General features: G+C 48.0%; 1 protein-coding gene across 9 annotated transcripts in view; it reads right to left on the reverse strand.

Annotated features, from left to right (window-relative positions):
• TEX14 (testis expressed 14, intercellular bridge forming factor) overlaps nucleotides 1-23,465 on the reverse strand; it is a 739,191-nt gene that overhangs the window by 564,354 nt on the left and 151,372 nt on the right. For all 9 annotated transcript variants that reach the window (XM_063953897.1, XM_063953895.1, XM_063953894.1 and 6 more), the window contains exon 4: nucleotides 21,721-21,886. In XM_063953897.1, the coding sequence (XP_063809967.1) occupies nucleotides 21,721-21,886 (166 nt within the window). The remainder of the gene's footprint in view (nucleotides 1-21,720; nucleotides 21,887-23,465) is intronic.

Below are 23,465 nucleotides of genomic sequence, written 5' to 3' on the forward strand. Positions count from 1 at the left end.
TGGCGTCCAGATACCCGGATCGTGACATTTCCTAGTCTGAATCAGGGTAGGAATGACCCTTTTCGGAATGCCTGTCCGAGCTAAGATCTGTCGTTCAACCTCCATGCCGCCAAACATAGCCGCGGTAAGTTTTGATAGGCGAACGGCCTCTGTTGTAGAAGGTCCACGCGAAGAGGAAGAGGCCACTGATCCTCCAGTAGAAATCACAGAAGATCTGCGTACCAAGCCCTTCTTGGTCCGTCCGGAGCAATGAGGATCCCCTGAACTCTTGTTCTAACTATAAGTTGGAGAATCCTTGTGATGAGTGGAAGCTGAGGGAACACATACACCGACTGGAACATCCATGAAATTACCAGTGCGTGTACCGCCACTGCCTGTGGGTCTCTCGACCTGGAACAGCACCTCCGAAGCTTTTTGTTGAGGCGAGAGGCCATCATGTCTACCTGAGATACACTCTATTGGCTTGTCACCTCTGCGAATACTTCTGGGTGGAGGCCCCATTCTCTTGCATGGAGATCGTGTATGCTGAGGAAGTCTGCTTCCCAGTTGTCCACTCCCGGAATGAAGATCGCTGACAGCGCCCGCGCATGCTTCTCTGCCCAGAGGAGGATTATCGTCACCTCTGACATTGCGGCCCTGCTCTTCGTTCCGCCCTGCCTGTTTATGTAGGACACCGCTGTGACATTGTCCGACTGAACCTGAATGGCTTGATCCTTCAGAAGATGTGCCGCTTGTAGAAGGTCATTGTACACAGCCTTCAGATACAGAATGTTTATTGGAAGGAGAGATTCCTGAACTGACCGGTTTCCTTGGAAGTTTTCCCCCTGAGCGACTGCTTCCCAACCTCTGAGACTTGCATCCGTGGTTAGAAGAATCCAATTCTGAAACCCGAACCTGCGGCCCTCGAGTAGGTGAGAAGTTTGCAGCCACCAGAGGATTGAAATTCTATCTTTCGGCGACAGGCGTATCCGCTGGTGCATGTGCAGATGAGATTCTGACTATAAGACCAGGAGATCCAGTGGGAAAGACCATGCAAGGAATTCTCCGTACTGACGAGCCTCTTAGGATGCAACTATCTTCCCAAGAAGGCGAATGCACATATGAACAGATACCCGGGCTGGCATCAGGGCATGCCGGACCATTGATTGGATTACCAACGCTTTCTCCACCAGTAGAAACACCATCTGCACTACCGTGTCGAGAATCATCCCCAGGAAGGAACGCCTCCCTATCGTCTTCAAATGCGAAATTGGAAGCTTCAGGATCCACCCAAGATCCCGGGACAGGTGACTCGAGAAAGCAACACTCCGTAACAACAGCTCCCTGGAAGCTGTTAAGGTCGTCCAGATATGGAATTATAACCACTCCTGGTTTGTGGAGCGGGAGCATAAAGGCAGCCATGGCCCTGATGAACACCCCCCCCCCCCCCCCGGTGTTGTGTTGAAGCCAAGCTCAGTGTTTGGAACTGGAAGTGACACAGTTGCAGTGCAACTTTAGATAGGCCTCCATAGGCGGCCAGATTGGAATGTGAAGTACACATCCGATATCCTGGGATACCAGGAATTCCACTATCTCTCGATCAGAGATCACCACTCCCAGACTCCATCCTGAATTGAACACCCACCAGTAGGGGATCAATGACCTTAGGTTTGAATAGTAACCCCTGTTATGTAAATGAGGTGGAACTGGAATAATGACATTAGTTTTTATTTTTTTAAAGTATATTTCAAGTATTTTTTATTATTTTTCAACAAAAAAAAGAAAAAAGTTACAATAAACATTTCAAATAAACCATTACAAAATCAAATTTGTGCTTTTCATATGACACCTCTGGAAATTAGCGATATTGTGTGGATACCGAGCAACATCCACTACACTCTTCAGAATAATCTAAACGACTATAGAAGAGAGCAAGAAGATTGAACCTACGTGCTATATTGCGTGAAGGAGGAGGGAAATGGAGAGTCGGCCGGTGCAAGCCATGAGCAACACACCACTACAGGCAATACTTACGACCAACGTTTAAAGTGAGGGGTCAATAAAGTATTGAGAGTTCCTCCAAAAACCCCATATCTTATCAAATTTCAATAGTAAATTTCGTTTAGTATACATAAAGCGTTCATGGGAAAGAGCAACCCATAAGAGCAACCCATTCAGCAGATGACGGAGGAATTACCAGCGATACATACCCGGGCCAATGCTCAAATCAAGACCGAATATGCAAATGTGCGGAGTCATCAGCGGAATCCGGATATCCGTGTGATCTATAGATGTCGTGACATTTTCCCAAAAGGCATTCACCCACGGGCATAGCCAAAGCAAATGCCAGAAACCAGCAGCCGGAGCAGAGCACCTCGGACATTTATCAGAAGTCGAGCCTCCAATTTTTCGGATGAAAACGGGGGCTGTTATCGGGCGGCAGGCGAAGCAAAACCCCCGATAAGCCGCGGAATGCTCCGGTTTATCGGGGCCAATTAAATAGCCCCTGGCGGCGATACTCATCACCCGCCAGCTTCGGACCAAATTGAATACCCTAGTTAGAGTCCACAGAGGAGGAGGTTACAGTAGTCTATCTCGTCACATTTCAATAGATTCTTAATGCTGCTACTAATCTCATTTTCTTTTCCCCACAGTACAGCCTCTGCATCCTCCCTCTACAACCGCCTTTAAATCCAGCTCAGAATCCACTTACTCACTCTGGCGTACAAAGCCTTAAACCACTCTTCCTTTTCTAACCTCATACTGTATGTCTCTATCCTCTCTGCTTCTCCTCTGACAAGCACCTCACCTTAACCCAGTCAGCCCCTAACAGCTTTAAATGGGTCTTTAAAAACATACTTTTTTATTAAAGCATTGCACCCCTCGTGATTACTCAATACTGTTCTCCCCCCCTCTCCTACATATAATTTCTAGTTCACTCTCCAGCTGATTATCCCTTCCTATTAGTACATAAGCTCATTCAGACAGGGAAGGCCACCTTCTTATTCCTCCTTAGCACTATCCATATCACCAGTGTTTTGCTCCCTTGACTCCTTCCTTTCAGTGACTCGGACACTGTTTGCCTGCTTATACGTTGGGTACAGGCATAGTCAGATTAAGTAAGGGCAGGGGGGGGGGGATGCGCAGGGCATAATGTACCCTGGGTCCCCCTTTCTGGGGGATACTGACCTCACTAGCTTTCCCTCTTATGCATCGGCAGAACCAGAACCAGGCAGCCAGAACACGTGCAGGACATTATGCAGTGGCAGGAGTACCGGGTTTCATGAGCTACCTATGGAGCATTCCGACCAGAGGAGAGATAGGAGTATAAAGCAAGCTAAAAGTGACACAGAGTTCACATCTTCTCCTCCTGCATGTCTGGGTGCCTGGGCTCTGTGTAACCAGTTTTCTAATAAGGGTCTTGTCGAAGTCAAAAATATTACTTAGAGAAAATAGGATTTTAATACCTACCTGTAAATCCTTTTCTCTTAGTCCGTAGAGGATGCTGGGGATGCTTCAAGAACCATGGGGTATAGACGGGATCCGCAGGAGACATAGGCACACTTTAAGACTTTGATTGGGTGTGAACTGGCTCCTCCCTCTATGCCCCTCCTCCAGACTCCAGTTTAAGTAACTGTGCCCAGGGAGACGGACATTTCGAGGAAAGAATTTATTGTTAAACCACGGTGAGCATCTTACCAGCTCACACCTCAGTATGCCGCCGAACGTGGCATTCAATAGAACACCAGCCGACGGCATGAAGAATATGCAGCAATACGCTGACATAAAGCGTAACACAACTAGTGTGTGTAAACACAACCAATAACAGCATAACGCATGCCATGGCATGAACCTCATCAGCAACAGGCTAACTTAAACCCAACACACCATGTGTGTAAACATACCCAATGACTGCAGATACAGTACGCACTGGGACGGGCGCCCAGCATCCTCTACGGACCGAGAGAAAAGGATTTACCGGTAGGTATTAAAAATAAGATTTTACTCACCGGTAATTCTATTTCTCGTAGTCCGTAGTGGATGCTGGGTACTCCGTAAGGACCATGGGGAATAGACGGGCTCCGCAGGAGACTGGGCACTCTTTAAAGAAAGATTAGGTACTATATCTGGTGTGCACTGGCTCCTCCCTCTATGCCCCTCCTCCAGACCTCAGTTAGGGAAACTGTGCCCGGAAGAGCTGACATTACTAGGAAAGGATTTGGAATCCAGGGTAAGACTCATACCAGCCACACCAATCACACCGTACAACTTGTGATAACTATACCCAGTTAACAGTATGAACAACAGCTGAGCCTCATTCAACAGATGGCTCAAAACAATAACCCTATAGTTAAGCAATAACTATATACAAGTATTGCAGAAGTCCGCACTTGGGACGGGCTCCCAGCATCCACTACGGACTACGAGAAATAGAATTACCGGTGAGTAAATTCTTATTTTCTCTGACGTCCTAGTGGATGCTGGGTACTCCGTAAGGACCATGGGGATTATACCAAAGCTCCCAAACGGGCGGGAGAGTGCGGATGACTCTGCAGCACCGAATGAGCAAACTCAAGGTCCTCCTCAGCCAGGGTATCAAACTTGTAGAATTTTGCAAACGTGTTTGATCCCGACCAGGTAGCAGCTCGGCAAAGTTGTAAAGCCGAGACCCCTCGGGCAGCCGCCCAAGAAGAGCCCACCTTCCTCGTGGAATGGGCTTTTACTGATTTAGGATGCGGCAGTCCAGCCGCAGAATGTGCAAGTTGAATCGTGCTACAGATCCAGCGAGCAATAGTCTGCTTAGAAGCAGGAGCACCCAGCTTGTTGGGTGCATGCAGGATAAACAGCGAGTCAGTTTTTCTGACTCTAGCCGTCCTGGAAACATAGATTTTCGGGGCCCGGACTACGTCTAGTAACTTGGAAGCCTCCAAGTCCCGAGTAGCTGCAGGCACCACAATAGGTTGGTTCAAATGAAACGCTGATACCACCTTAGGGAGAAATTGGGGACGAGTCCTCAATTCTGCCCTGTCCATATGGAAGATCAGATAGGGGCTTTTACATGACAAAGCCGCCAATTCTGACACACGCCTAGCCGAAGCCAAGGCCAAAAGCATGACCACTTTCCACGTGAGATACTTCAACTCCACGGTCTGAAGTGGCTCAAACCAATGTGATTTTAGGAAATCCAACACAACGTTGAGATCCCAAGGTGCCACTGTAGGCACAAAAGGGGGCTGAATATGCAGCACTCCCTTAACAAACGTCTGAACTTCAGGCAGTGAAGCCAGTTCTTTTTGAAAGAAAATAGACAGGGCCGAAATCTGGACTTTTATGGATCCCAATTTTAGGCCCATAGTCACTCCTGACTGTAGGAAGTGCAGAAATCGACCCAGCTGAAATTCCTCTGTTGGGGCCTTCATAGCCTCACACCAAGCAACATATTTTCGCCATATGCGGTGATAATGTTTTGCTGTCACAAATCCATCCTAGCTTTTATCAGCGTAGGAATGACTTCAACCGGAATGCCCTTTTCCATCAGGATCCGGCGTTCAACCGCCATGCCGTCAAACGCAGCTGCGGTAAGTCTTGGAACAGACAGGGCCCCTGCTGCAGCAGGTCCTGTCGGAGCGGCAGAGGCCAAGGGTCCTCTGAGATCATTTCTTGTAGTTCCGGGTACCAAGTTCTTCTTGGCAAATCCGGAACGATGAGTATAGTTCTTACTCCTCTCTTTCTTATTATCCTCAGTACCTTTGGTATGAGAGGAAGAGGAGGGAACACATAAACCGATTGGTACACCCACGGTGTCACTAGAGCGTCCACAGCTATCGCCTGAGGGTCCCTTGACCTGGCGCAATATCTTTTTAGCTTTTTGTTGAGGCGGGACGCCATCATGTCCACCTGTGGCCTTTCCCAACGATTTACAATCAGCTGGAAGACTTCTGGATGAATCCCCACTCTCCCGGGTGGAGGTCGTGCCTGCTGAGGAAGTCTGCTTCCCAGTTGTCCACTCCCGGAATAAACACTGCTGACAGTGCTATCACGTGATTCTCCGCCCATCGGAGAATCCTTGTGGCTTCTGCCATTGCCATCCTGCTTCTTGTGCCGCCCTGTCGGTTTACATGGGCGACCGCCGTGATGTTGTCTGACTGAATCAGCACCGGCTGGTTTTGAAGCAGGGGTTTTGCTTGGCTTAGGGCATTGTAAATGGCCCTTAGTTCCAGAATATTTATGTGTAGGGAAGTCTCCTGACTCGACCATTGTCCTTGGAAGTTTCTTCCCTGAAGTTTCTTCCCCCCAACCTCGGAGGCTTGCATCCGTGGTCACCAGGACCAAGTCCTGAATGCCGAATCTGCGGCCCTCGAGAAGATGAGCACTCTGCAGCCACCACAGCAGAGACACCCTGGCCCTCGGGGACAGGGTGATCAACCGATGCATCTGAAGATGCGATCCGGACCACTTGTCTAACAGATCCCACTGAAAGATCCTTGCATGGAACCTGCCGAAGGGAATTGCTTCGTAAGAAGCTACCATCTTTCCCAGGACTCGCGTGCAGTGATGCACCGACACCTGTTTTGGTTTCAGGAGGTCTCTGACCAGAGATGACAACTCCTTGGCCTTCTCCTCCGGGAGAAACACCTTCTTCTGTTCTGTGTCCAGAATCATACCCAAGAACAGCAGACACGTCGTAGGAACCAGCTGCAACTTTGGGATATTCAGAATCCAGCCGTGCTGTTGTAGCACTTCCTGAGATCGTGCTACTCCGACCAACAACTGCTCCATGGACCTCGCCTTTATAAGGAGATCGTCCAAGTACGGGATAATTATAACTCCCTTCTTTCGAAGGAGTATCATCATTTCGGCCATTACCTTGGTAAATACCCTTGGTGCCGTGGACAGACCAAACGGCAACGTCTGGAATTGGTAATGGCAGTCCTGTACCACAAATCGGAGGTACTCCTGGTGAGGTGGGTAAATGGGGACATGTAGGTAAGCATCCTTGATGTCCAGTGATACCATATAATCCCCCTCTTCCAGGCTTGCAATAACCGCCCTGAGCGATTCCATTTTGAACTTGAACTTCCTTATATAAGTGTTCAAGGATTTCAAATTTAGAATGGGTCTCACCGAACCGTCTGGTTTCGGTACCACAAACATTGTGGAATAGTAACCCCGTCCCTGTTGAAGGAGGGGAACTTTGATTATCACCTGCTGGAGATACAGCTTGTGAATTGCCGCCAGTACTACCTCCCTTTCCTTGGGAGTAGCTAACAAGGCTGATTTGAGGTAACGGCGAGGGGGAGACGTCTCGAACTCCAGCTTGTATCCCTGAGATACCACTTGTAGAACCCAGAGATCCACCTGTGAGCGAACCCACTGGTCGCTGAAGTTCAGAAGACGGGCCCCCACCGCACCTGGCTCCACCTGTGGAGCCCCAGCGTCATGCGGTGGACTTAGTGGAAGCAGGGGAGGATTTTTGTTCCTGGGAACTGGCTGTCTGGTGCAGCTTTTTCCCTCTACCCCTGCCTCTGGGCAGAAAGGACGCGCCTCTGACCCGCTTGCCTTTCTGAGGCCGAAAGGACTGTACTTGATAATACGGTGCTTTCTTAGGCTGTGAGGGAACCTGAGGTAAAAAGGTCGACTTCCCAGCTGTTGCTGTGGATACGAGGTCTGAGAGACCGTCCCCAAACAATTTCTCACCCTTATAAGGCAAAACCTCCATGTGCCTTTTAGAATCAGCATCACCTGTCCACTGCCGAGTCCATAATACTCTCCTGGCAGAAATGGACATTGCATTCATTCTAGATGCCAGCCGGCAAATGTCCCTCTGTGCATCCCCCATATATAAGATTACGTCTTTAATATGCTCTATGGTTAGCAAAATAGTGTCCCTGTCAAGGGAATCAATGTTATCTGACAGGGAATCAGACCATGCTGCTGCAGCACTACACATCCATGCTGAAGCAATAGCAGGTCTCAGTATAGTACCTGAGTGTGTATACACAGACTTCAGGATAGCCTCCTGCTTTCTATCTGCAGGCTCCTTTAAGGCGGCCGTATCCTGAGACGGCAGTGCCACCTTTTTTTATAAGCGTGTGAGCGCCTTGTCCACCCTAGGGGATGTCTCCCAGCGTAACCTATCCGTTGGCGGGAAAGGGTACGCCATTAGTAACCGCTTAGAAATCACTAGTTTCTTATCAGGGGAACACCACGCTTCTTCACACAATTCATTTAACTCATCAGATGGGGGAAAAGTCACTGGCTGCTTTTTCTCCCCAAACATAATACCCTTTTTTGTGGTAACCGGGTTAATGTCAGAAATGTGCAACACATTTTTCATTGCCGTAATCATGCATCGGATGGCCCTTGTGGATTGTACATTTGTCTCATCCTCGTCGACACTGGAGTCAGACTCCGTGTCGACATCTGTGTCTGCCATCTGAGCTAGCGGGCGTTTTTGAGCCCCTGATGGCCTCTGAGATGCCTGGGCAGGCGCGGGCTGAGATGCCGGCTGTCCCAAAGCTGCGTCATCGAACCTTTTATGCAAGGAGTTGACACTGTCGGTTAATACCTTCCACATATCCATCCACTCTGGTGTCGGCCCTGCAGGGGGCGACATCACCCTTATCGGCACCTGCTCCGCCTCCATGTAAGCGTCCTCATCAAACATGTCGACACAGCCGTACCGACACACCGCACACACACACAGGGAATGCTCTGACTGAGGACAGGACCCCACAAAGTCCTTTGGGGAGACAGAGAGAGTATGCCAGCACACACCAGAGTGCTATATAACAGAGGGATTTACACTAGTACAAAGTGAATTTTCCCCCCAATAGCTGCTTATTATCACAATTGCGCCTAAATTTATGTGCCCCCCCTCTCTTTTTTACCCTCTCCGTAGTGTATACTGCAGGGGAGAGCCTGGGGAGCGTCCTTCCAGCGGAGCTGTGAAGAGAAAATGGCGCTGGCTGTGCTGAGGAAGATAGCCCCGCCCCTTCAGCGGCGGGCTTCTCACGCTTTTTTAATAATATCTATGGCGGGGGATTAGGCACATATACAGTTTAGAACTGTATTATGTGCATTTTGCCAAGTAAGGTATACAAATTGCAGCCCAGGGCGCCCGCCCCCCCCCCCCCCCAGCGTCCTGCACCCACCAGTGACCGGAGCGTGTGGTGTGCTGTGGGAGCAATGGCGCACAGCTGCAGTGCTGTGCGCTACCTTATTGAAGACAGGAGTCTTCAGCCGCCGATTTTCTCTGGAATCTTCCGTCTTCTGGCTCTGCAAGGGGGACGGCGGCGCGGCTTCGGGAACGGACGATCGAGGTCGGGCCCTGTGTTCGATCCCTCTGGAGCTAATGGTGTCCAGTAGCCTTAGAAGCACAAACTAGCTGCAAGCAGGTAGGTTTGCTTCTCTCCCCTAAGTCCCACGTAGCAGTGAGTCTGTTGCCAGCAGATCTCACTGAAAATAAAAAACCTAACAAATACTTTCTTTTTTAGTGAGCGTAGGAGAGCCCACTAAGTGCATCCAGCTCTGGCCTGGCACAGATTCTAACTGAGGTCTGGAGGAGGGGCATAGAGGGAGAAGCCAGTGCACACCAGATATAGTACCTAATCTTTCTTTAAAGAGTGCCCAGTCTCCTGCGGAGCCCGTCTATTCCCCATGGTCCTTACAGAGTACCCAGCATCCACTAGGACGTCAGAGAAATCCTATTTTCTCATACTTCCTAGAGGATGCTGGGGATGCTTCAAGAACCATGGGGTTTATACCAAAGCTCCAGAACTGGCGGGAGAGTGTGGACGACTCTGCAGCACCGATTGACCAAACAAGAGGTGCACATCAGCCAGGGTATCAAACTTGCAACTTCGTAAAGGTGTTTGATCCCGACCAAGTAGCAGCTCAGCAAAGCTGTAATGCAGAGACCCCCTCGGCCAGCCGCCCAGAATGAGCCCACCTTTCTAGTAAAATGGGCCTTCACCGATTTTAGTAATGGCAATCCTGCTGTAGAATGATCCCGCTGACTCGTATTACAGATCCAGCGCAATAGTCTGCTTGGATGCAGGAGCCCCAATCTTGTTGGGAGCCCATAGGACAAACAGAGCCTCTGTTTTCCTAATATGGGGGTCATTCCGAGTTGTTCGCTCGCAAGCTGCTTTTAGCAGCTTTGCACATGCTAAGCCGCCGCCTACTGGGAGTGAATCTTAGCTTAGCAAAATTGCGAACGAAAGATTAGCAGAATTGCGAATAGACACTTCTTAGCAGTTTCTGAGTAGCTCCAGACTTACTCGGCATCTGCGATCAGTTCAGTTAGTGTCGTTCCTGGTTTGACGTCACAAACACACCCAGCGTTCGCCCAGACACTCCTCCGTTTCTCCAGCCACTCCCGCGTTTTTCCCAGAAACTGTAGCGTTTTTTCGCACACACCCATAAAATGGCCAGTTTCCGCCCAGAAACACCCACTTCCTGTCAATCACATTACGATCACCAGAACGAAGAAAAAACCTCGTAATGCCGTGAGTAAAATACCTAACTGCCTAGCAAATTTACTTGGCGCAGTCGCACTGCGGACATTGCGCATGCGCATTAGCGACTAATCGCTCCGTTGCAAGAAAAAAATAACGAGCGAACAACTCGGAATGACCCCCATGAGCCGTTCTGGCGACATAGTTCTTTAAAGCTCTGACTACATCGAGAGACTTCAATTCCGCCAAGGTGTCAGTAGTCACTGGCACCACAGTAGGCTGGTTTACTTGAAATCCCTTTTGGCAGAAATTGCTGACGAGTTCTCAACTCCGCTCTATCAGCATGGAAGATTAAATAGGGGCTTTTGTGAGACAAAGCCGACAATTCGGATACCCGCCTTGCGGATGCCAAGGCCAACATCATGACCACTTTCCAAGTAAGAAATTTTAATGTAACCTTACGTAAAGGTTCAAACCAATGAGATTGCAGGAACTGCAACACCACATTAAGATCCCATGGAGCACAAAGGGAGATTGGATGTGCAACACGCCTTTCAAGAAAGTCTGTATTTCTGGAAGGGTGGCCAATTCCTTCTGAAACAAAATTGTACTTTAATGGAGCCTAACTTTAGGCCCGCATCCACACCTGATTGCAAAATATGGAGCAACTGCCCCCGCGGAAAATCCTCCGTAGGAGCTGTCTTGGATTCACACCAAGACACATATTTTCTCCAAATACGGTGGTAATGCTTTGCCGTTACATCTTTTCTAGCCTGAAGAAGTGTGGGAATGACTTCACTGGGAATACCCTTTCGGGCTAGGATTTGGCGTTCAACCACCATGCCGTCAAACGCAGCCGCGGTAAGTCTTGATACACGCACGGCCCCTGTTGTAACAGGACCTCTCAAAGAGGAAGAGGCCAGGGATCTTCTATGAGCAACTCCTAAAGATTTGGATACCAGGCCCTCCTTGGCCAGTCTGGAACAATGAGAATCGCCTGACCCCTTGTTCCTCTTATGATCTTTATCACCTTGGAATGAGTGGAAGTGGAGGGAACACCTAGACCGACTGAAACACCCACGGTGTCCCCAGGACGTCCACCTCTATTACTTGAGGGTCCCTCGACCTGGAACAATATCTTCGAAGTTTCATGTTGAGGCGATACGACAACGTGTCTATTTGAGGAATTCCCCAACGACTTGACACTTCTGCAAAGACCTCTTGATGAAGGCCCCACTCTCCTGAACGGAGATCGTGTCTGCTGAGGAAGTCTGGTTCCCAGTTGTCCACGCCCGAAATTAAGATCTGACAGAGCGTTTACATGCCTTTCCGCCCAGCGGAAATTTTTTGTGGCTTCTGCCATTTCCGCTCTGCTCTCCGATCCGCCCTGGCGGTTTACGTACGCCACTGCTGTATGTTGTCCGACTGAATTAAGACGGGCAGACCACGAACAAGATGTTCCAGAATGTTTATGTGCAGACAAGCTTCCTGGCTTGACCATTTTCCCTGGAAATGTGTTTCCCCCTGAATGACTGCTCCCAGCCCTGGAGACTTGCATCCATGGACACCAGGATCCCATCCTGGATCCCGAACCTTCGTCCCTCTAGGAGGTGAGAACTGCGCAGCCACCACAGGAGAGAAATTCTGGTCCTGGAAGATAAGATTATTTAACGGTGCATGTGCAGGTGAGACCCGGACCACATGTCCAATTGGTCCCGCTAAAAAACACTCTGGCATTTAACCTGCTCACTGAATGGCCTCGTAGGCCGCAACCCTCTTTTACATCAATGGAACGTATTGATGGATTGGATCTGTTGTAGATCTGACCCTACTCTGGCTCTTCAGAGCTCTTTCCATTGGAAGAAACAAACTCTCAACAGTTCTGTATCTAACATTTTTCCCAACGCTGACAACCGTGTCGTTGGGATCAACCGTGATTCTGGCAAGTTCAGGAGCCAACCACCTTGTTGAAGATCCGTCAGGGATAAAACAACGTTTTGCACCACTTGTTTCTCGCCCTCCCCGTACGAAGGAGAGCGTCCCAGTACAGAGTAATAATGCTTTTACTATTGAAGGAAATCATCATACCGCCATCACTCCAGTAAATTGGCACTGACAATCCTGAATAGCAAACCCAGGTAAGCCTAATGCGGAAGGCCCGTATTTAGACCCTCTTTCTCCTTTAACAGATTGGAGATCCCTGCCCCGAGAGATTCCATCCTGTAGTTCAACTTCTTAAGTAGAAATTGTTTGGAATTGTTCTGCCCAGGCCTTCCGGCCTCAGAAGCACGAAAAAGCTTGAATAACAGTTTTTTTTTTTTTGTGTGACCAGGACAGCAGGCCAATGACCTGATCCTGACCTAGTATGCGTCGCATACTACCTCCCCGTCCAAAGGAGATTTTGAAAAATCAGTGAGGGGAATAGCCTGGAATCTTCAGCATGTCCCCCTTTGGACTCTATTCTTAAACTCACTGGTCCATGTCCGTTCCAGGACTGACTGAAGAGTATTAGACGTGGTCCCACCGGTGTGGGCTCCCGCAAGATAGTCCCAGCGACATGCGGTGGATGTGGTAGAAACAGAGGATGATTTCTGCTTCTGCGAGCTTGAAAAGGCTGCTGACCTCTTACATTTTTCACCTTCCTCTACCTGCAAAGAAAGGGAAAACTGTATCCATTCGGTCGAAATGACTGCATCCTACAAAAATGCGTCACCAACCGTCGTGAGGGAACATAGGTCAAGAAGGTAGACTTACCAGTGGTATCTGCCGAGATCAACTTAACAAAGCCATCCCCAAACCAGGTTTCACCTTCATAGGGAAGATACTCCAGTTCTTCTCGGAGTCAGCCTCAGCATTCCATTGGTGAATCCACCACGCCCTCCGAGTCGAGACCGCCATGGAAGTGTGGAAGTGGCCCGCAAAAACAAGAGTCCTAGATCCCTTGTAATTGCCCGGCAGTATGCTGCAATGATATAGACATGACTCTATTTAAGTTGCATACAACTACTCCCCCATGCGCATGTAATGCCAGTATAGTCAACGTACATGAGGACACATAATTAGAGTATCACATATCTTCCTGCATACGATCCTTTGTGACAGGGCCCCATGCAGAACAGGGGGTGACTCTCACCTTCTATCCATTGAGAAGGAAAAACTTTACCTCAGCATCCATTATAAATATCTCTATATACATATATACGTACATATATATACCTTCCAATGCACCTATACACACATATATCTATATATACATATACATATATATATATATATATATATATATATATATTCATATACATACACACATATACATCTACATATAAATATCTAATACGTATACATATTTTTTGTCAGAAACAGCAAGGTCCCTAGTGACGTTAATATTCTAATGTGTATGAACAGGTACTGAATGCCAATTTTTGAGGATCTGATCAGGAAACATTATGGTCGACCTAAGAAAGATTATTCGAGTCGATCTCAGGGAGCAGTAACTGGGCAAAATAACATTTTTGCGACCCTAAGGGGTCTGAGAGAAATCCATTTTATGAATATGGCTCCCTCCATAAATATTATCACGTTTGTGATCGTTGCATGGTCCCTCAACACTGAAGTCTTCTGCCGTCACTGAAGTCTTCTTTTCTTCTTTCTCTGACGTCCTAGTGGATGCTGGGAACTCCGTAAGGACCATGGGAAAAGACGGGCTCCGCAGGAGACTGGGCACTCTTAAAAGAAAGATTAGGTACTATATCTGGTGTGCACTGGCTCCTCCCTCTATGCCCCTCCTCCAGACCTCAGTTAGAATCTGTGCCCGGCCAGAGCTGGATGCACCTAGTGTGCTCTCCTGAGCTCACTAGAAAAGAAAGTATTTGTTAGGTTTTTTATTTTCAGTGAGATCTGCTGGCAACAGACTCACTGCTACGAGGGACTGAGGGGAGAGAAGCAAACCTACCTGCTTGCAGCTAGCTTGTGCTTCTAAGGCTACTGGACACCATTAGCTCCAGAGGGATCGAACACAGGGCCCGACCTCGATCGTCCGTTCCCGGAGCCGCGCCGCCGTCCAACTTGCAGAGCCAGAAGACGGAAGATAAAGATGAAAAACGGCGGCTGAAGACTCCTGTCTTCATTAAGGTAGCGCACAGCACTGCAGCTGTGCGCCATTGCTCCCATAGCACACCACACACTCCGGTCACTGTTGGGTGCAGGGCGCTGGGGGGGGCGCCCTGGGCAGCAATTAGTTTACCTTTTGGCACAAATAGCACATAATACAGTGTATAACACTGTATATGTGCAAAAAAACCCGCAATTAACATTATAAAAAGCGGGAGAAGCCCGCCGCTGAGGGGGCGGGGCTATCTTCCTCAGCACAGCCAGCGCCATTTTCCCTTCACAGCTTCGCTGGAAGGACGCTCCCCAGGCTCTCCCCTGCATTATACAGTACAACAAGGGTAAAAAAGAGAAGGGGGGCACATAAATTTAGGCGCAAATTGGTGTTAATAAGCAGCTATTGGGAAAAATCACTCAGTAAAGTGAAAATCCCTGTGTTATATAGCGCTGTGGTGTGTGCTGGCATACTCTCTCTCTGTCTCCCCAAAGGACTTTGTGGGGTCCTGTCCTCAGCCAGAGCATTCCCTGTGTGCGTGCGGTGTGTCGGTACGGCTGTGTCGACATGTTTGATGTGGAGGGCTACGTGGAGGCGGAGCAGGAGCCGATAAGTGTGATGTCTCCCCCTACAGGGCCGACACCGGAGAGGATGGATATGTGGAAGGTATTAACCGACAGTGTCAACTCTTTACATAAAAGGTTTGAAGACGTAACAGCCTTGGGACAGCCGGCATCTCAGCCCGCGCCTGCCCAGGCATCTCAGAGGCCATCAGGGGCTCAAAAACGCCCGCTAGCTCAGATGGCAGACACAGATGTCGACACGGAGTCTGACTCCAGTGTAGACGAGGATGAGACAAATGTACAGTCCACAAGGGCCATCCGATACATGATTACGGCAATGAAAAATGTGTTGCACATTTCTGACATTAACCGGTAACCACTAAAAAGGGTATTATGTTTGGGGAGAAAAAGCAGCCAGTGACTTTTCCCCCATCTGATGAATTAAATGAATTGTGTGAAGAAGCGTGGTGTTCCCCTGATAAGAAACTAGTGATTTCTAAGAGGTTACTGATGGCGTACCCTTTCCCGCCAACGGATAGGTTACGCTGGGAGACATCCCCTAGGGTGGACAAGGCGCTCACACGATTATCTAAAAGGGTGGCACTGCCGTCTCAGGATACGGCCGCCCTAAAGGAGCCTGCAGATAGAAAGCAGGAGGCTATCCTGAAGTCTGTATATACACACTCAGGTACTATACTGAGACCTGCTATTGCTTCAGCATGGATGTGTAGTGCTGCAGCAGCATGGTCTGATACCCTGTCAGACAACATTGATACCCTCGACAGGGAGGCTATTTTGCTAACCATAGAGCATATAAAGGACGTTGTCTTGTATATCAGGGATGCACAGAGGGACATTTGCCGGCTGGCATCTAGAATTAATGCAATGTCCATTTCTGCCAGGAGAGTATTATGGACTCGGCAGTGGACAGGTGATGCTGATTCTAAAAGGCACATGGAGGTTTTGCCTTATAAGGGTGAGGAATTGTTTGGGGACGGTCTCTCGGACCTCGTATCCACAGCAACAGCTGGGAAGTCGACCTTTTTACCTCAGGTTTCCTCACAGCCTAAGAAAGCACCGTATTATCAAGTACAGTCCTTTCGGCCTCAGAAAGGCAAGCGGGTCAGAGGCGCATCCTTTCTGCCCAGAGGCAGGGGTAGAGGGAAAAAGCTGCACCAGACAGCCAGTTCTCAGGAACAAAAATCCTCCCCTGCTTCCACTAAGTCCACCGCATGACGCTGGGGCTCCACAGGTGGAGCCAGGTGCGGTGGGGGCGCGTATCCGGAACTTCAGCGACCAGTGGGTTCGCTCACAGGTGGATCTCTGGGTTCTACAAGTGGTATCTCAGGGATACATGCTGGAGTTCGAGGCGACTCCCCCTCGCCGTTACCTCAAATCAGCCTTGCCAGCGGCTCCCAGGGAAAGGGAGGTAGTGCTGGCGGCTATTCGCAAGCTGTACCTTTAGCAGGTGATAATCAAGGTTCCCCTCCTTCAACAGGGACGGGGTTACTATTCCACAATGTTTGTGGTGCCAAAACCAGACGGTTCGGTGAGACCCATTCTAAATTTAAAATCCTTGAACACTTATGTAAGGAAGTTCAAGTTCAAAATGGAATCGCTCAGGGCGGTTATTGCAAGCCTGGAAGAGGGGGATTTTATGGTGTCGCTGGACATCAAGGACGCTTATCTGCATGTCCCCATTTACCCACCTCAACAGGAGTACCTCAGGTTTGTGGTACAGGACTATCATTACCAATTCCAGAAGTTGCCGTTTGGTCTGTCCACGGCACCGAGGGTATTTACCAAGGTAATGGCCGAAATGATGATACTCCTTCGGAAGAAGGGAGTTATAATTATCCCGTACTTGGACGATCTCCTTATAAAGGCGAGGTCCAAGGAGCGGTTGTTAGTCAACGTAGCACTATCTCGGGAAGTGCTGCAACAGCACAGCTGGATTCTGAATATCCCAAAGTCGCAGCTGATTCCTGCGACGCGTCTGCTGTTCTTGGGCATGATTCTGGACACAGAACAGAAGAAGGTGTTTCTCCCGGTGGAGAAGGCCCAGGAATTGTCATCTCTGGTCAGGGACCTCCTGAAACCAAAACAGGTGTCGGTGCATCACTGCACGCGAGTCCTGGGAAAGATGGTAGCTTCTTACGAAGCAATTCCCTTCGGCAGGTTCCATGCAAGGGGAAGGAACTTCCAAGGACAGTGGTCAAGTCAGGAGACTTCCCTTCACATAAATATTCTGGAACTAAGGGCCATTTACAACGCCCTGAGTCAAGCAGAACCCCTGCTTCAAAACCAACCGGTGCTGATTCAGTCAGACAACATCACGGCGGTCGCCCATGTAATCCGACAGGGCGGCACAAGAAGCAGGATGGCGATGGCAGAAGCCACAAGGATTCTTCGATGGGCGGAGAATCACGTGCTAGCACTGTCAGCAGTGTTCATTCCGGGAGTGGACAACTGGGAAGCAGACTTCCTCAGCAGGCACGACCTCCACCCGGGAGAGTGGGGACTTCATCCAGAAGTTTTCACGCTGATTGTAAATCGTTGGGAACGGCCACAGGTAGACATGATGGCGTCCCGTCTCAACAAAAAGCTAAAAAAATATTGCGCCAGGTCAAGAGACCCTCAGGCGATAGCTGTGGACGCACTAGTGACACCATGGGTGTACCAGTCGGTTTATGTGTTCCCTCCTCTTCCTCTCATACCCAAGGTACTGAGGATTGTAAGAAAGAGGAGTAAGAACTATACTCATCGTTCCGGATTGGCCAAGAAGAACTTGGTACCCAGAACTACAAGAAATGATCTCAGAGGACCCATGGCCTCTGCCTCTCAGCCAGGACCTGTTACAGCAGGGGCCCTGTCTGTTCCAAGACTTACCGCGGCTGCGTTTGACGGCATGGCGGTTGAACGCCGGATCCTAACGGAAAAGGGCATTTCAGATGAAGTGATTCCTACGCTGATAAAGGCTAGGAAAGACGTGACAGCACAACAATATCACCGTATATGGCGAAAATATGTTGCTTGGTGTGAGGCCAGGAAGGCCCCTACAGAAGAATTCCAGCTGGGTCGATTCCTGCACTTCCTACAGTCAGGAGTGACTATGGGCCTAAAACTAGGATCCATAAAGGTCCAGATTTCGGCCCTATCTATTTTCTTTCAAAAAGAACTGGCTTCACTGCCTGAAGTTCAGACGTTTGTTTAGGGAGTGCTGCATATTCAGCCCCCTTTTGTGCCTCCAGTGGCACCTTGGGATCTTAACGTTGTGTTGGATTTCCTGAAATCCCACTGGTTTGAGCCACTTAAGACCGTGGAGCTAAAATATCTCACGTGGAAAGTGGTCATGCGATTGGCCTTAGCTTAGGCTAGGCGGGTGTCAGAATTGGCGGCTTTGTCGTGTAAAAGCCCTTATCTGATCTTCCATATGGACAGGGCAGAATTGAGGACTCGTCCCCGATTTCTCCCTAAGGTGGTATCAGCGTTTCATTTGAACCAACCTATTGTGGTGCCTGCGGCTACTAGGGACTTGGAGGACTCCAAGTTACTAGATGTAGTCAGGGCTTTGAAAATATATGTAGCCAGGACGGCTGGAGTCAGGAAAACTGACTCGCTGTTTATCCTGCATGCGCCCAACAAGCTGGGTGCTCCTGCTTCAAAGCAAACTATTGCGCGCTGGATCTGTAGCACGATTCAGCAAGCTCATTCTGCGGCAGGATTGCCGCATCCTAAATCAGTAAAAGCCCATTCCACAAGGAAGGGGGCTCTTCTTGGGCGGCTGCCCGAGGGGTCTCGGCTTTACAGCTTTGCTGAGCTGCTACTTGGTCGGGTTCAAACGCGTTTGCTAAGTTCTACAAGTTTGATACCCTGGCTGAGGAGGACCTTGCCTTTGCTCATTCGGTGCTGCAGAGTCATCCACACTCTCCCGCCCGTTTGGGAGCTTTGGTATAATCCCCATGGTCCTTACGGAGTTCCCAGCATCCACTAGGACGTCAGAGAAAATAAGAATTTACTCACCGGTAATTCTATTTCTCGTAGTCCGTAGTGGATGCTGGGCGCCCGTCCCAAGTGCGGACTCTCTGCAATACATGTATATAGTTATTGCTTAACTAAAGGGTTATTGTTATGAGCCATCTGTTACTGAGGCTCAGTTGTTGTTCATACTGTTAACTGGGTATGGTTATCACGAGTTGTACAGTGTGATTGGTGTGGCTGGTATGAGTCTTACCCTGGATTCCAAATCCTTTCCTGGTAATGTCAGCTCTTCCGGGCACAGTTTCCCTAACTGAGGTCTGGAGGAGGGGCATAGAGGGAGGAGCCAGTGCACACCAGATATAGTACCTAATCTTTCTTTTAAGAGTGCCCAGTCTCCTGCGGAGCCCGTCTTTTCCCATGGTCCTTACGGAGTTCCCAGCATCCACTACGGACTACGAGAAATAGAATTACCGGTGAGTAAATTCTTATTTTTACTCACCCGGCTTCTTTCTTATGGCTCTGCAAGGGGGGTGACGGCGCGGCTCTGGGAACGAGCAGCTAGGCGTACCAAGTGATCAGACCCTCTGGAGCTAATGGTGTCCAGTAGCCTAAGAAGCAGAGCCTTTGAACTCAGAAGTAGTTCTGCTTCTCTCCCCTCAGTCCCACGAAGCAGGGAGCCTGTTGCCAGCAGGTCTCCCTGAAAATAATAAACCTAACAAAGTCTTTTCAGAGAAACTCAGTAGAGCTCCCCTGTGTGTGACCAGTCTCTCTGGGCACAGAATCTAAACTGGAGGAGGAGGGGCATAGAGGGAGTAGCCAGTTCACACCCAATCAAAATCTTAAAGTGTGCCTATGTCTCCTGCAGATCCCGTCTATACCCCATGGTTCTCGAAGCATCCCCAGCATCCTCTAGGACGTATGAGAAAACATACAAACTCCACACATTATGAGTCGCTGTGCGTGCGAATACACGCAGCATGCACAGGATATATGGTAACCTACGCACTCACACAGACATGCCACAAAGATATATTTAACAAATATTTCATACAGCACAAATTAAACATGTCAAGCACTAGACATTATAAGGTTTTAAATTATATAATGGAATATAACGTCAATGTATGTGCATTGGACATGTCGTGCTTGGTGTCAAAATGATCGGAGGAATGTGTAGATTAATTTGATACCTGTGATTGGATTATAGCACATTGCAATGAGTAGTTATGATTAAATGTAGGAATATGAAGCCGCAATTCTAAAGTGAACAAAAGACTTCTTGAAGACTTGTAACTAGCTCCACAGCATGGCCCTGAGGGCTGACACATGGGCCAGCAACCTAGAACAAAAGCCCTCACACTGACCAATGACACATCATGAATGAGAAAGTTCCCTCCCCTGGGCCAATAACAGAAGACATGTACTCCCCCAACATACACAGTGTATAGCTGATCCCAGAGACAAGAAGTTCTGTTTTGCTGTGAGATGGAGCGTAGAGTGCATTGAGGGAGATGGTAATTGTATGCTGGCCGTGACTGTGAATTTTTTTGTAACAATTGCTTTCTATGAAATTGTACTCTGTAACCATATATATACTGTACATGTGATATATAGTATACATATCCTTTTAATATCAAATATATACATCAATGTGCTTTGAAACTCATAAATGTGTGTGTGTGTGTGTGTGTGTGTGTGTGTGTGTGTGTGTGTGTGTGTGTGTGTGTGTGTGTGTGTACTTGTTTTTTCTTAAGGAATGTAGTGTTTGCGACGTACAGCGCACTTTTATCGTATATGGTAATAAGACGCGCCTTGCGTCTGCAACATATATTAGCGCTGGCATTTTAAATATTTACTAGAAAATAATCTGACTCTTACAGTCTAGTGAGAGACCTCCTGAGTCTTGTACCAGTGTGTGAGTAGCACAGAGGCTGCTGCTATTGTTGCATGTGACAAGATAAATTATAGATTTTATTTTTCTATGTGTATTTTAAGGATAAGTTGTCTGTATTCCACTACAAGAAAACTTTTTAAAATAGATGTCTCTCAATTAGGTAGAGCTATAAACAGTACCCAGGCATTATTAAACTATTAGTTTAAATCTAATATACACCATTGGTTTAAATTTAATACACACAATCCATACCTCCTAACATGACCCATTCCAGGAATGACAAACTGCTCTCTACCTGGACTTCCTTCATAATTTATGATTGCAATCACCTGTGTTGAAACACCTTTCTTATCAATTAAATAGTTCAAAACAGGTGACACCAGTCATATATTAAGGGGGAAGTCCAAGTAGAGATCATTTTGTCCCTCCTGGAATGTTAGGAGGTATGCACAATCTAATTTACCCCCCCTCCCCCCCCCCTCTTCCACCAGAACAGCCCTGTTTTAATGTCTTAAGTGCCCCGGGCATCCCCAAGGCTTAATCGGGCCCTGGGTGCAGGATCTCAAAGTCTGAATCAATTTCCATTCACAACTTGCCTTTGCTAGCTTGAGCATGCTGTGCCTTTGTTCCTATCATTTGTCCTATACAGTCTGTGCTGCGATATTAATGCTTAGTACTTATGCTGCCTGTGGCACAAAATTTCAGTATTAATATTTGTAAAATCCTGAAAAGTATACTTACCTCAGCACATTGATCCTTTCCAGCCATGAGAGCCCAGTCATATGGACTTCTGCAATTCTTATCATGAAGCCTCAAGTCCCCTCCAGCATCAATGAGCTTGCTCATGATCATCTGGTTACAAGAAAATGCTGCAGCATGAACAGGAGTGCTATAATCAAAACAGCGGCTGGAAAATGGCACAAAAACAGTAAAGATTATGCATCTGCTAGCTTTAAAAACTAAAAAAAAGTTCAGCTGTAGCATGTGTCAAATTGGGTTTTATTAATCTTTCCTGTGCTACCATGTTAAGGAGTTACATACATGGTGGTACATTTACTAAAGCTTCTTAAACAGAGAACTGGTGATGTTGCCCATAGCAACCAATCAGATACTGTCTATCATTTTCTAAAAGTCAATAGAGAAATGATAGACAGCATATGATTGGTTGCTATGGACAACATCACCAATTCTCTGTTTTAGAAGCTTTAGTAAATTTACCCCAAGGAGTCAGGTTTCAAGATGTACTACCAAAAATAAGTATTGTTTTAGGGCCGAATTCAATGAGCACAGTTAACGGGGGTGAAAAAGGGTGATAGCTTTGGGCCTTATCACCCAAGCCTATTCAATTCCAATCCCTTTTTTACCCGAATCCCTTTTTAACACCCGTTAACTTAATATGTTAATGGATATTAACATGTGTAAACAGCCAGAATTTACCTGCATGAAAATAGGATTTTAATTACCTCCCGGTAAATCCTTTTCTCATAGTCCGTAGAGGATACTGGAAATCCATTTAGTACCATGAGGTATAGACGGGTCCACTGGGATCCTTGGGCACTTTAAGAATTTGATAGTGTGCGCTGGCTCCTCCCTCTATGCCCCTTCTACCAGACTCAGTCTAGGAAACTGTGCCCGAGGAGACGGACATAGTTTGAGAGAAGGATAAATAAGGAAAGTGGTGAGATAACGAACCAGCACACAGAACAATAGGAAAGCTATGCTAACCAAACTTGAAACATGAACAGCAAACAGCTGAACAAACCAGAATACTTAACCAAGTAACAGTGCAGTCAGAACGAAGCACCGGGCGGGTGCTCAGTATCCTCTACGGACTACGAGAAAAGGATTTACAGGTAGGTAATTAAAATCCTATTTTCTCTTACGTCCTAAAGAATGCTGGGAATCCATTTAGTACCATGGGTATTTACCAAAGTTCCCAAACCGGATGGGAGAGTGCTGAGGTTCCTGCAGAACTGACTGACCAAACTGAAGGTCCTCAGAGGCCAAAGTATCGAACTTGTAAAACTTTGCAAACGTGTTCGAACCTGAAGAAGCAGCTGCTCGGCAGAGCTGTAAAGCCGAGACACCCCAGGCAGCCGCCCAAGAAGAACCCACCAACCTAGTAGAGTTTGCTTGTACAGATTTTGGAACCGGCAATCCTGCCGTGAAATAAGCATGATGGATAGTGAGCCTGATCATGCGTGCAATAGACTGCTTTGAAGAATGACACCAAATTTTATTGGGATCATAGAGAACGAACAGCGACTCGGATTTTCTATGACGAGCTGTTCTCTTTACATACACCTTCAAAGATCCCACAACATCCAAAGACTTTGAAGTAGCAGAGGTGTCCGTCACAGCCAGAACCACAATAGGCTGGTTGATGTGAAAAGCGGACACCAACTTAGGAAGAAATTGCTGACAAGTTCTGAGTTCAGCTCTGTCCTCATGGAAAATTAATTTGGGACTCTTGTGAGACAACGCCC

This window comes from Pseudophryne corroboree, chromosome 2 (assembly GCF_028390025.1).
Source record: "Pseudophryne corroboree isolate aPseCor3 chromosome 2, aPseCor3.hap2, whole genome shotgun sequence".
Classification (NCBI taxonomy): Eukaryota; Metazoa; Chordata; class Amphibia; order Anura; family Myobatrachidae; genus Pseudophryne; species Pseudophryne corroboree.